Below are 12,560 nucleotides of genomic sequence, written 5' to 3' on the forward strand. Positions count from 1 at the left end.
TTTGACTCTCTTTTAATGCCACGGGTGGATCTCCTTGCCCAGCTCCTAGGAATGTTTGCCCTTCTCAGTCTGTTCCACTTCTAGGAGGCAGCCACCAGGCCTCAGCCATCCGGCCCAGAAAACAAAATATGAGAAAAGAACAGTCATTCGTGCACATCCCAGATCTCAGAGAGCAGCGGTGGGAGCTTTTTGTCCTGCAGACGCAGTGCAAACACTTGCTCTGAGTGGACGCTGCTCAGGGTCCGGAGGCTCACCAGTTTCATTAGCATCCGTGGGAACATCAGTCGGTCCTGGGGAAAGGAGAGAGACAAGAACAGCTTTTGCCTGTCTGCAGGGAAGCGGGGCAAGGGTAGGGGAGTTGTGGGAGAGGTGAGTTGTCTGCACACCATGCAGTCAGAGAGAAATTCTTGAAGGGAAAGTAGGTGTATCAGGGAATGGGCCTGTGTGTGGGAAGGAGGAAAAGGGGCACCATGGGGAGACTCACATGGGGATGGTGGATGGAGACGTAGGCATGCAGGGCTTCCACATATGTGTGCTGCAGCCTCTCTACCTGGAGCTGGTCCTGCACATTGGGCCGGTCTATAGGTCACCAAGAGAGTTGAGAAGCAGGTCTGGCCAGGGTCCAGTTCCATACCCCAAGTTGCAACCAAAATATAGAGACATGCTCCAGCCAAGCTCTCTCATCCCTAAATAACAGAGCAAATGCCTCCACCCTCCCAAGCCACCCCCTGATTCCTGTGGGGCCTGCAGCCCTCCTTGGTGCAAGTCTCTTGCTGTTTCCCATTGCCCCTCCTCCACACCTGCAGAGAAGATGCTGATGGCAATGAGCAAAGCAAACTCAGCATCATTAAGTTGCAGCTCATTCATGGCCCTGGAGAACTCGAAGATGGGGTTGATGAATTCCACTTGCAGCCCTGGGGAGGAAGAAGGGAGGCTGACACATGCAGCAGGAGCAGCAGGAACTTCCTTCTCTCCTCCAGCGCCTTACCTTAGAGAACTACTAGGAACTCACTAAGAAGTTTACCGGGGCTGGGCACGGTGGCTCACGCCTGTAATCCCAACACTTTGGGAGGCTGAGGCGGGCGGATCACCCGAGGTCAGGAGTTCGAGAAGAGCCTGGCCAACATGGCGAAACCCCATCTCTACTAAAAACACAAAAACTAGCTGGACGTGGTGGCAGGTGCCTGTAATCCCAGCTACTTGGGAGGCTGAGGCAGGAGAATCACTTGAACCTGCGAGGTGGAGGTTGCAGTAAGCCGAGATCGCACTACTGCACTCCAGCCTGGGCGACAGAGGGAGACTCCATTAAAAAAAAAAAAAAAAAAAAAAAGGCTATAGGGCTTTGCTGTGTAACCTTGAGCAAATGTCTTAACCCCTCTAAGCCTCATCTGTGAAATGAGAATCATATCTAAACCCATCTCAGAAAATTGTTGGGATAGTTCAGTGACAAAGTATGCAGAGCACTTAGTGCTGTGTCTGGCACACAAGAGGTGCTGAATTACATGATAATAATTCTGGTATTCTTGTTTTTTTTTTTTTGAGACAGGGTCTTGTTTGGTCACCCAGACTGGAGTGCAGTGGCACGATCACAGCTCACTGCAGCCTCGACCTCCCAGGCACAAGCAATCCTCCCACTTCAGCCTCCCTAGTAGCTGGGACTACCGGTGCATACCACCACACCTAGCTAATTCTTATTTTTTTGTTGTGACAGGATTTCACCATGTTGCCCAGGCCGGTCTCAAACTCCTGGACTCAAGCAATCCACCCGCCTCGCCCTCCCAAAGTGCTGGGATTACAGGTATCAGACACCACTCCCCGCCAATTCTGTTATTAAAATTCTTGAGGGCTCCACATTTCTAGAAATAGAAGCAACTCTTATTTTTGTTTATAAAGAATCCTTTTTCAGCAGGGCATGGCGGTTCACGCCTTTTATCCCAGCACTTTGGGAGGCCGAGGCAAACGGATCACCTGAGGTCAAGAGTTTGAGATCAGCCCGGCTGACATGGCAAAACCCCATCTCTACTGAAAATACAAAAATTAGCTGGGCATGGTGGTGCACGCCTGTATTTCCAGCTACTTAGGAGGCTGAGGCAGAAGAATTGTTTGAATCTGGGAGGCGGAGGTTGCAGTGAGCCAAGATCACGCCACTGCACTCCAGCCTGGGTGACAGAGCGAAACTCCATCTCAAAAAAAAAAAGAAAGAAAGAAAGAAAGAAAAGAAAAAGAAAAAGAGCCGGATGTGGTGGCTTATCCCTGTAATCCCAGCACTTCAGGAGGCTGAGGCAGACAGATTGCCTGAGCTCAGGAGTTCGAGATCAGCCTAGGCAACACAGTGAAACTCCATCTCTACTAAAAATACAAAAATTAACTGGGCGTGGTGGCGCACCTATAGTCCCAGCTACGTGGGAGGCTGAAGAGCAGAATTGCTTGAACCTGGGAGGCGGAGCTTACAGTGAGCTGAGATCGTGCTACTTGCACTCCAGCCTGGGCAACAGAAGACTCTGGCTCAAAAAAAATAAAAAAATAAAAAAATAAAAGAATCCTTTTTCAGCAGGGCACAGTGGCTCACACCTGTAATCCCAGCTACTCAAGGAGGATCACTTGAGCCCAGAAGGTCAAGGCTGCATTGAGCCATGATTGATCACACCACTGCATTCAGCCTGGGCGACAGAGTGAGACCCTGTTTTAAAGGAAAAAAAAGCATTGTTTTTCACTGGCATTGGCCTTACTTATTTGAACACTAGAGATACATTTCATGTATCACATCCTAGAGGGAATATTGCAGTATGGGTGAGGATGTGGATTCTGGTGCCAGACTGCCTGGGGTTGAGTCCTGGTTCTACCACTTATAAGGCAACGTGACCTTGTGTAAGTTATGTAACCTCTCTGGGCTTTGGTTTTCCCATCTGTAAAATGGGAATAATAATAGTACCTATCTCATAAATATGTGGCATATATGGTAACTACCACATAAGTGCTTGTAAAATAAATATATATATATATATATTTTTTTTTCTTTTTTTTTGAGATGGAGTCTTACTCTGTCACCAGGCTGGAGTGCAGTAGCATAATCTCAGCTCACTGTAAGCTCCGCCTCCCGGGTTCAAGCGATTCTCCTGACTCAGGCTCTTGAGTACCTGGGAATACAGGTGCACATCACCACGCCCAGCTAATTTTTGTATTTTTAGTAGAGACAGGGTTTCATCATGTTGGCCAGGATGGTCTCGATCTCTTGACCTCATGATCTGCCTGCCTGGGCCTCCCAAAGTACTGGGATTACAGGCATAAACCACCACGCCCGGCCAATAAATAATCAGTTTTTCATGGAAACAGTCTTCCTGCTGAGAAGACTAAAATGCAACAAACCATGAGTTAAAGTCATGATACCTAGAGAATATGTCTCTCATACACATTGTCAAAGTCTCTGCACCCTACACAGTTCCTCAGGCTTTGTCAGATTTCTTTTAGCAACCATCTGCTACACTTTTCCATTCAAGGCTTCTTGGTGAGTCACTTCCTGTACTTTCACCCTGATGTTTATCAAGTGTTGTGTGTTAGTCCATTTAATGGGCAGGCCCCATTTTCTTTTTCTTTTTTCTTTTCTTTGAGACAGAGTCTTGCTCTGTCACCCAGGCTGGAGTTCAGTGGCACGATCTCGGCTCACTGCAACCTCAGCCTCCTGGGTTCAAGCGATTCTCCTGCCTCAGCCTCCTGGGTAACTGGGACGGGTGCACCACCACGCCTAGCTGATTTTTGTATTTTCAGTAGAGATGGGATTTCGCCCTGTCAGCCAGGCTGGTCTCGAACTCCTGACCTCAGGTGATCCGCCTGCCTAGACCTCTCAAAGTGCTGGGATTTCAGGTGTGAGCCACCACGCCCAGCGGCAAGCCCCATTTTCTAAAGCATTTCTTGGTGAGGTTTTGAGCCCCAAAGTATGGCAAACAGCCCCCTTTATACACAAATTAAGAGGAGGTTCTATAGTTGGCTAATGCACCTGTGAGGGTCTGCTGATGCCCATGGAATGAACACCTCAAATGTGCTCAGTCCGTGTCACCAGTCATCTACCGCATGCAGTAAATAGTAGTGGATAGAGAGAGGAGGAGACGTGACAAACAGAGCTCCAGTTCCTTCTCCCCAAGACCTCACTCACGAAATGAAAAATGAAAGGCAAGCATGATTACTTCAAAACTGCTTGTATAAATAAATCTATAAGGGCCGGGCGCGGTGGCTCACACCTGTAATCCCAGCACTTTGGGAGGCCGAGGCGAGCAGATCACCTGAGGTCGGGAGTTTGAGACCAGCGTGACCAACATGGAGAAACCTCATCTCTACTAAAAATACAGAATTAGCCAGGCATGGTGGCACATGCCTGTAATCCCAGCTACTCGGGGGGCTAAGGCAGGAGAATCGCTTGAACCTGGGAGGCAGAGGTTGCAGTGAGCCGAGATTGTGCCATTGCACTCCCGCCTGGGCAACAAGAGTGAAACTCCGTCTCAAAAAAAATAAATAAAATAAAATAAGTAAATAAATAAATCTACAAATAGGTGCAGATTCAGATAGCACGAGTCTACGAGTGCCAAACTAATACAGAGATCTTACAACTGGGCAGGGGGCCGGGTGCGGTGGCTCAAGCCTGTAATCCCAGCACTTTGGGAGGCTGGGACGGGCGGATCACGAGGTCAGGAGATCGAGACCATCCTGGCGAACATGGTGAAACCCCGTCTCTACTAAAAATACAAAAAAAATTAGCCGGGCGCGGTGGCGGGCGCCTGTAGTCCCAGCTACTCGGGAGCCTGAGGCAGGAGAATGGCGTGAACCCGGGAGGCGGAGCTTGCAGTGAGCTGAGATCCGGCCACTGCACTCCAGCCTGGGTGACAGAGCAAGACTCCGTCTCAAAAAAAAAAAAAAAAAAGAACTGGGCAGGGTTCCACAAGGAGGATATTCTGAAGGAGGGGAGAGCCATGGTTAAGAAGGTCTGAGATAATAACCATCGAGGAAAAAATGGTTTGGAAGAGGGGGCAGGGCTGGGCTTTAAAGCTGGGTAAAGTCATTAAATCACCCCATTAGGTGCCAACACATCCGGGCAGCACACCGGGCACTATAGAAGGCAAAAGGTGCCAACATAGCCCTATTATGCCCTACAGTGAAGGGTGGCCTTCCTAGAAAGCTCATTGGGTGGGCCTGTGTTGGGAGAGCAAGAGGCACGTGAGCTGACCTGAGTTGTCAGAAACCAGGGAAGGCTTGATGACTGGCCTGGCCACAGATCTACCAGCCCTGAGAATGGAGTCAGGGCATCAGCCATATTTTAGAGCCCCACTCATCCAGTTGTTAAGCTACTTGGTTTCCTGCTGAAGCTCAATTCCACTCCCTCCAAAAGTCCCTCAGCCTCCCATCCTTTCCCAGGCCAGTTTTCATGACACAAACATGACCAATAGTTGAATATGAAGAAACCCCTTCTGCGTAGCTCCCAAGCGAGAATCAGCTAGAGAGCCGCAGTATGAAGTAATTTTTGGAGAAAATACTTCAGATATAGGATGGGGATGGAAACATTCGCTCTTATTGTACATCCCCTCTGGGCATGTTTGCCATGCCATGGTTCCAGTTCATCAGAAAGTGTAATTGAAAAAGAGTAGGGGAGGGGCCTGGTGTGGTGGCTCATGGCTGTAATCCCAGGACTTTGGGAGGCCGAGGCGGGTGGACTGCCTGAGCTCAGGAGTTCAAGACCAGCCTGGGCAACACAGTGAAACCCTGTCTCTACTAAAAATACAAAAGTTAGCTGAGCGTAGTGGCGCTCGCCTGTAGTTCCAGCTACTCGGGAGGCTGAGGCGGGGGAGTCGCTTGAACCCGGGAGGTGGAAGTTGCAGTGAGCCAAGATCGTGCCACTGCACTCCAGCTTGGCAACAGAGTGAGACTCTATCTCAAAAAAAAAAAAAAAAAAAAAAAAGAGTAGGGGAGGCTGGGTGTGGTGGCTCACACCTGTAATCCCAGCACTTTGGGAGGCCAAGGTGGGTGGATCCTTTGAGCTCAGGAGTTTGAGACCATTTCGAGACCAGCCTGGGCAACATGGCGAAACTCAGTCTCTACAAAAAAATATAAAAATTAGCCTGGCATGGTGATGCATGCCTGTAGTCCCACCTACTTGGGGGGCTGAGGCAGGAGAATTACTGGAGCCCAGGTGGTTGAGGCTGCAGTGAGCCACGTTCATGCCACTGCACTTTAGCCTGCGTGACAGAGCAAGAACTTATCTCAAAAAAAAAAAAAAAAAAAAAAGAGTAGGGGAAATCAGCCCCCATGATCCCCAAAGAGCACATGTGAGGAAGATTAGTTCACTTCCTGTGCCTCCCTGTTTCTCCTCCAAGGTGCCATTCCATATATCTCTCAGGTTCCTTGGAATACATTTTGAAAACCACTGACCTAAAGCAACAGAGGACGGGGTCTATCTGGAGCAGCTGAGAGAAGCCTATCAGCATTCCAATTTTCCATCTTTAAAAAATAAGGGGAACCTTCCCTTACTAGTCACTCAAATGTTGGGCCTGTGGCTCTGTAGTCACTATGGGCCTATGACAAAAAGAACGAGTCCTGGCCAGGTTCAGTTGCTCACGCCTGTAATCCCAGCATTTTGGGAGGCTGAGGTGTGTGGATCACTTAAGGTCAGGAGTTCAAGACCAGCCTGGTCAACATGGTAAAACCCTGTCTCTACTAAAAATACAAAAATTAGCTGGGTGTGGTGGTGCACCTCATCCCAGCTACTCAAGAAGCTGAGGCAGGAGAATTGCTTGAAGGCAGGAGAATTGCTTGAACCCGGGAGGCAGAAGTTGTAGTGAGCCAAGATCACACCACTGCACTCCTGCTTGGGCGACAGAGCAAACTCTGTCTTTAAAAAAAAAAAAAAAAAGAAACAAAAAAAGAAACAGTCCTTGGCGAGGCATGGTGGGTGGCTCACGCCTGTAATCCCAGCACTTTGGGAGTCCAAGGCAGGCGGATCACTTGAGGCCAGGAGTTTGGGACCAGCCTGGGCAACATAGTGAGACTCCATCTCAATTTTTTGTTGTTGTTGCCCAGGCTGTAGTGCAATGGTATGATCTCAGCTCACTGTAACCTCCGCCTCCCGGATTCAAGCGATTCTCCTGCCTCAGTCTTCCGAGTAGCTGGGACTACAGGCGCGTGCCACCATGCCTGACTAATTTTTTGTATTTTTAGTAGAGACAGGGTTTCACCGTGTTAGCCAGGATGGTCTTGATCTACTGACCCTGTGATCTGCCCACCTCGGCCTCCCAAAGTGCTGGGATTACAGGCATGAGCCACCGCGCCTGGCCCTCAATTTTTAAAAATAAAAAATAAAAAAAGAAGCATTTGTCCATCCAGCCCCAATCCCTGTGTGATCTCAGTTCTCACCTGCTTTGGCAAAGTCTTCCCGGTTATAACTGAAATCCTTGAGGAAGGTGATACTCTCACTCCCAGGGTTGTACCTCCGAGATGTCTCCAGAAGCATCACCTGCACACAAGCAGCAGACCTCAAACGGGGACTAGGAAGGTTGGTCTTGGAGCATAGCCCCTTCCAGGGAGGCCGATTCCCCTCATCCCTGCTTCCCAGCAGATTTGGTTCTCCCGATGTCTGGAGGCCCCTCCCACAGACAATCCCATTCTGCTTCTCCCTTCATCCCTTGCCCTTCTCCAGCCACCTCGATCGCAGAGGTCTTCAGCAGGGCAATCTGGTCCTCCCGGCTGAGCTGCAGGAAGCCGGGTAGCTGTTTAGCAAAGTCAACTATCTCCTGCACAGAGACGATGGCCAGCTCAGTGAAGTGGGCAAAGCGCTGCTGACGGGCCTCCCGGCTATGGGGATCTGGTGCCATGGGCCAAGGCTACCCAGGAGGGAAAAGGCAAAGCGCTTTGAGTCAGACATCAAGAAGCCCACTGGTGATCTGGGTGCAGCCGCCTCTCCCCAGGTGTGTCAAGTACCGTGACTCGAAGCCGGTCAGAAAAGGAGCGCCGGTTACACTGTTGCTGGGCAGCGACCAGCTTCTCGATCATGCCCAATTGCTCCGGGCTGAGCTGGGGCAGGATTTGAGGGGGTGAGGAAACCCTGGGGGGCAGGGATATGGCATGAGCCTGTTCCTCCTCTTGCCGCTTCAGTTTCTTCAGACGGATCTGTTCTTCTGACAGGACACCTAAGGACAGGACCAAATATGAGGAGACAGGAAGCAAGGATGGGGCAAAAGGGGCAGTCTGGGGCTCCAGAAAAACAGACAGCACTGGGTAAACGCAAGAAGTTTTTTTTTTTTTTTGAAACAGAGTCTCACACTCGTCCAGTCTGGAGTGCAGTGGTGCGATCGCAGCTCACCGCAACGTCCGCCTCCCGGGTTCCAGTGATTCTCCTGCCTCACCCTCCTGAGTAGCTGGGATTACAGGCGCTCACCACCACACCCGGCTAATTTTTGTATTTTTAGTAGAGACAGGGTTTCACTACGTTGGCCAGGCAGGTGTCAGACTTCTGACCTCAGGTGATTCGCCTGCTTCAGCCTCCCAAAGTGCTGGGATTACAGGCATGAGCCACCGCGCCCGGTCAAGAAATATATTTTAATCCATACTTAGGGATCAGTTGGCCCCTACAAGTTCAGGCACCTGTCCTGGGTCACACCCTGGCCCCCTCTTTTCCCCTCAGCCTCTTCCCCCCCCAGCCCCAGAAACTCACACTCCTCCCGCATGCCAGCCTGGCGGCACTTGCGAAGCCGACACTCCTGGCACTTGCGACGCATGTAGGTGTCCATGGGGCAGTGGCCGCCACTGTGGCAGACGTAGCGCGCTCCCTTGATGACACTGCGGCGGAAGAATCCCTTGCAACCCTCGCAGCTCAGAACATTGTAGTGGAAGCCGGAGGCCTTGTCCCCACAAACGCTGCATAGCTCATTCCCCAGCATTTTGGGGGCTGGCCCCTTTTTCCGCTTTTGTGGACGGATCTCTGGTTACAGGAAAGTGTTTCAATGCTCTCCCCCAAGGAAAAAAGTTCATGTTCTCCCTGACTCAGTCACTGCCCTGGGCACTCAGTGACCTTCATTCCCTTCATTATACAAACTCCAGTCTCTCTTTTATGAGAAGAGTAGCCCTCATTGGCCAAGTGCCATTATGTTCTAGGTACTGTATGAGTTTTTCATATGCACTGATCCTTATGACAAACATAATTTTTTTCCATTTTATAAACAAGGAAATTGAGGCTCAGGAAGGCCTAAAGTAGAGACAGAATTCACACTTAGATCAGTCAGATTTAGTTAGCTCTAAAGCCTTTGGACTTAACCATGAGATTACATATAAAGTAAAAACCCCCAAGGAACCTCTTCCAGATCCAGGACCTGGAATCTGGACCCCTACCTCCTCCAAACCCAGAAGCTCCTCACCTGTGGGTTCTGAAGGGGGCTCTGCCCTGGTGAGCAGGACTGTGGGCTCTGCAGCCTCCAGCCCCACCCCTGCAGTGCCTGTGGCAGAGTGGGGCATCCTGGCTTCCTCTCTGAGGATGCGGCTGTTGCCTCCCTGGGTCTGGCTGCTTGCATCCTGTGCACCTGGCTTCCACAGCTCCGCTGCAGAGTCTGAGCTCCAAAGGAGAGGCACATGGGGGTCTCAGGCTCCATCCCCGCTCCATAGCCCAGTGTCCTAGCTGGGAAACTGAAAACTTATCCCCACCCTTAGAGGGCAGCAAAGTCCCAGCTCAGGCTTTGGGACCCTAGCGTCTGTGTGGGCTCTAGCTAGGACTAGTCATTTGTAGTTTCTTACATCTCAAGACCTTAAATGAAGATGTTAACCCTCGTCTCTTTGGGGGGCTGGAGTGTATGCATTTCAGAGATCAGATAAAACTCTTCAAAGCCAGAGCAGGGTAAGCACTCAGCTGACCAACTCTTTAGCAGCAAACCCAGATTGGGGAGGACTGGGCGGAAGCCTGCAAGGGCCAGGCACTGGAACCGGGGGAGAGGCAACCACGACTAAGAATGAATCTGGACTGCTCTCTGGAGGAAGGAAGAAGGCAGGTAATGAAGCAGACTGATTCCTACAGGGAGGCGAGGAGCCTGCGGTCTGGGCTCAGGGGAGAGGGCTGGAATGAAGCTTACCAGGAGGAATGTCAGGCACAGGGGCCCCCAGCCACACGGACATCTCTTCCTGGAGCCCTGGTCATTACCAAGGCACTGTCCTGCAGGAAGGACTCAGGTTATACTCTTCTAGAACTGGCCTCCTTTCTGGCCTCAGCTCCCTTCTCCACCTGATCCTCCCTTTTATCAATACCAACAATATCAGCTAATATTTACTTGCCATATATTAGCCTGTACTAAGGCTTTATTATATTACTATTATGTTTTTTAGAGACAGGTTCTCCCTATGTTGCCCAGGCTAGTCTAGGAACTCCTAGGCTCAAGGGATCCTCCCACCTGGGCCTCCCAAAGTGCGGGGATTATTGGAGTGAGCCACTGCACCCAGCCTATTATAAGGCTTTATGTGCTTTCCTCATTATATCCCTCTGAGGTCAAGACTAGTCTTTTTTTTTTTTTTTGAGATAGGGTCTCTTTATGTTGCTCAGGCTGGAACTCAGTGCTATTCACAGGTGCAATAATAGGACACTATCGCCTCAAACTACTGGGCTCAGGCAATCAACTTTCAGCTTCCTGAGTACCTGAGATTATAGGCACATGCTACTGCTCCCGGCTCAGGACTATTCTTAACCTCATTTTACAGATAAGCAAACTGAGGTTCAAAGAGATTAAGTAACTATGGTCACACAGTTAGGCGGCGGTAGAATCAAGACTCCAACCCTCGTCTGACTCCAAAGTCTGAGCTCCCAGTCACTGTACCAGCCTTTCTCCCTCAAAGTCCCCTCCAAACCAGCGGGGAATGTTTGGGTACATCTGCCCTGCTTCTCTCGGGCCCCTTCCCCCTCCAACATTGAGGACAGCCAAAGTTGAGCAGGACCAGGAGACGGGATCGAAGCTCGCTCCACTCAGTGAAACACGCTGCTTATTAGAGGACCTTGCTCATGCCACTCTCCAGGGTCCCAGCACAAATCTCTTATCTCCAAGAATCTCCCCAATTCACATAGAGGACCTCCTCCCCCGAATCCCTCATGAGTTATTCTGGGACCCAGAGTCCTGTTCCTTTCCCAAGCTTCCATCACCATCACCCCTCACTTCTCCCCAGAAACCCCCTTCTAAGATCCTTAGGACATTCGCCAACCCCACCCCAGATACACACACAGAGCCCCAGGCCACTGCTAAGGAGCAGACCCACCGAATCCCCAGGCCACCAGACTTCCTGGGTGGGCAGTCTCTGGAGCCCCCTTGCTGGGAGAAGAGGATGGTGCAGTTCCCTGTCCAGAGGTCTCGGTGGCCAGCCGGTGAGCTGGAGCTGAGCACAAGCAGGACCTGGAGCCCCAGGAAAGTAGCAATTTGGGGAAAGGCTAGGGGAGGGACTGCCGAGGGGTCAGGCCACCCCTCCTTCCTGCCTGACGACCGCAGCCCTCCCCTCCTCACCCCCGCCCACAGGGCAGCTTCTCCACCAGGCTGGCTCCTCCCCAGCCGGCCACCCCCTCTCCCGCCACTCCCACCCCCTACTCCCGGTCAAAACAGTGGCATTTCGCTGCAGACCTGCCAAGTTCCATGTCTCTCCCCTTCCTCTCCTTACCCAGCGCTCTTAGCAGCTCTTGCAAAAGGACTGCCTCCCAGGAACCCCTACCCCAATCCCAGCAGCCTCCAGAGTCGGTGTTCCCTCCCTTCCATAGGCACCTCTCGGAGCAAAGGTCCCAGCAGGGCCCGGAATTGCGACACTGAGCCCCAGCCTGCTTTCCCAGCCTCCCTCCTCCTCCCTTGCCTCTGGGAAGAGGCCAAGAAGCTCTCCCCACTAGCCCTAGGCTTCAGCCAAGCTGGTAGAAATCCAGGGGTGCAGAGAGGCAGGTGCTGGGCCTTCCAGGGAGTTTCTGAAAGTGGGTGCCCTGCGGGGGCCACAGATAAGAGAGGAGGCCAGGAGAGCCTTTGGTAGGAAATCTGCTATGAGCAATGGCAGGCCTGGGATAGGGGTGGGGGCGTGGCAGAAGGCAGGCAGGCAACTCGGGTGGCAGCCCAGGATGGACCTGGGAAGGTATGAAGGTTGCCTCATCTGGGGAACATCCCTATCTGAAGTGATGGCAGGCTCCAACCAGCAGCTACTGAGACTATAGCCATTCTTCCCACTCTGTTGCCTGGGGCATGAAATCCATCCCGGAAACTAGACATCATATTTTATTGATTTCATTTTCCCCAAAACCCCTGAAACAGGGCTGGCATAGAGGAGGCAACAGAGTAGGTACTGTGTTCCTATTTGTTGAATGAATAACAAGAAAAATATTATTCTCATCTATCCCCTACTTGTTAGCCCTAGTCAATTTTTTTTATTATTCCTTTTTTTTTCTTTTTTGAGGTGGGGTCTCACTACGTTGCCCAGACTGGTTGCATACTCCTGGGCTCAAGCCATCCTCCCACCTCAGCCTTCCAAAGTGCTAGCATTACAGGCACGCACTCACAACTGCTGTAGTCAGTTTCAACTCAGCA

General features: G+C 51.2%; 1 protein-coding gene across 27 annotated transcripts in view; it reads right to left on the reverse strand.

The window, feature by feature from the left end:
* NR1H3 (nuclear receptor subfamily 1 group H member 3) overlaps positions 1 to 12,560 on the reverse strand; it is a 20,598-nt gene continuing 8,038 nt past the window's right edge. For 2 of the 27 annotated variants that reach the window (XM_015114352.3, XM_077962937.1), the window contains exons 3-10: positions 9,393 to 9,581; positions 8,693 to 8,959; positions 7,960 to 8,168; positions 7,683 to 7,862; positions 7,396 to 7,495; positions 801 to 914; positions 485 to 579; positions 1 to 290 (exon numbers count right to left, since the gene is read on the reverse strand). In XM_015114352.3, coding sequence (XP_014969838.2) covers positions 144 to 290; positions 485 to 579; positions 801 to 914; positions 7,396 to 7,495; positions 7,683 to 7,862; positions 7,960 to 8,168; positions 8,693 to 8,959; positions 9,393 to 9,581 — 1,301 coding nt within the window. In that variant the 3' untranslated portion in view covers positions 1 to 143. Of the gene's footprint in view, positions 291 to 484; positions 612 to 800; positions 915 to 7,395; positions 7,496 to 7,682; positions 7,863 to 7,959; positions 8,169 to 8,692; positions 8,960 to 9,392; positions 9,587 to 10,097; positions 10,178 to 11,229; positions 11,512 to 11,621; positions 11,800 to 12,560 lie in introns of those variants that run through there. The other 25 variants (XR_013403842.1, XR_013403840.1, XM_015114343.3 and 22 more) reach the window with 25 other exon arrangements.

The sequence above is a fragment of the Macaca mulatta genome, chromosome 14, assembly GCF_049350105.2.
Source record: "Macaca mulatta isolate MMU2019108-1 chromosome 14, T2T-MMU8v2.0, whole genome shotgun sequence".
In the NCBI taxonomy this organism is placed as follows: domain Eukaryota; kingdom Metazoa; phylum Chordata; class Mammalia; order Primates; family Cercopithecidae; genus Macaca; species Macaca mulatta.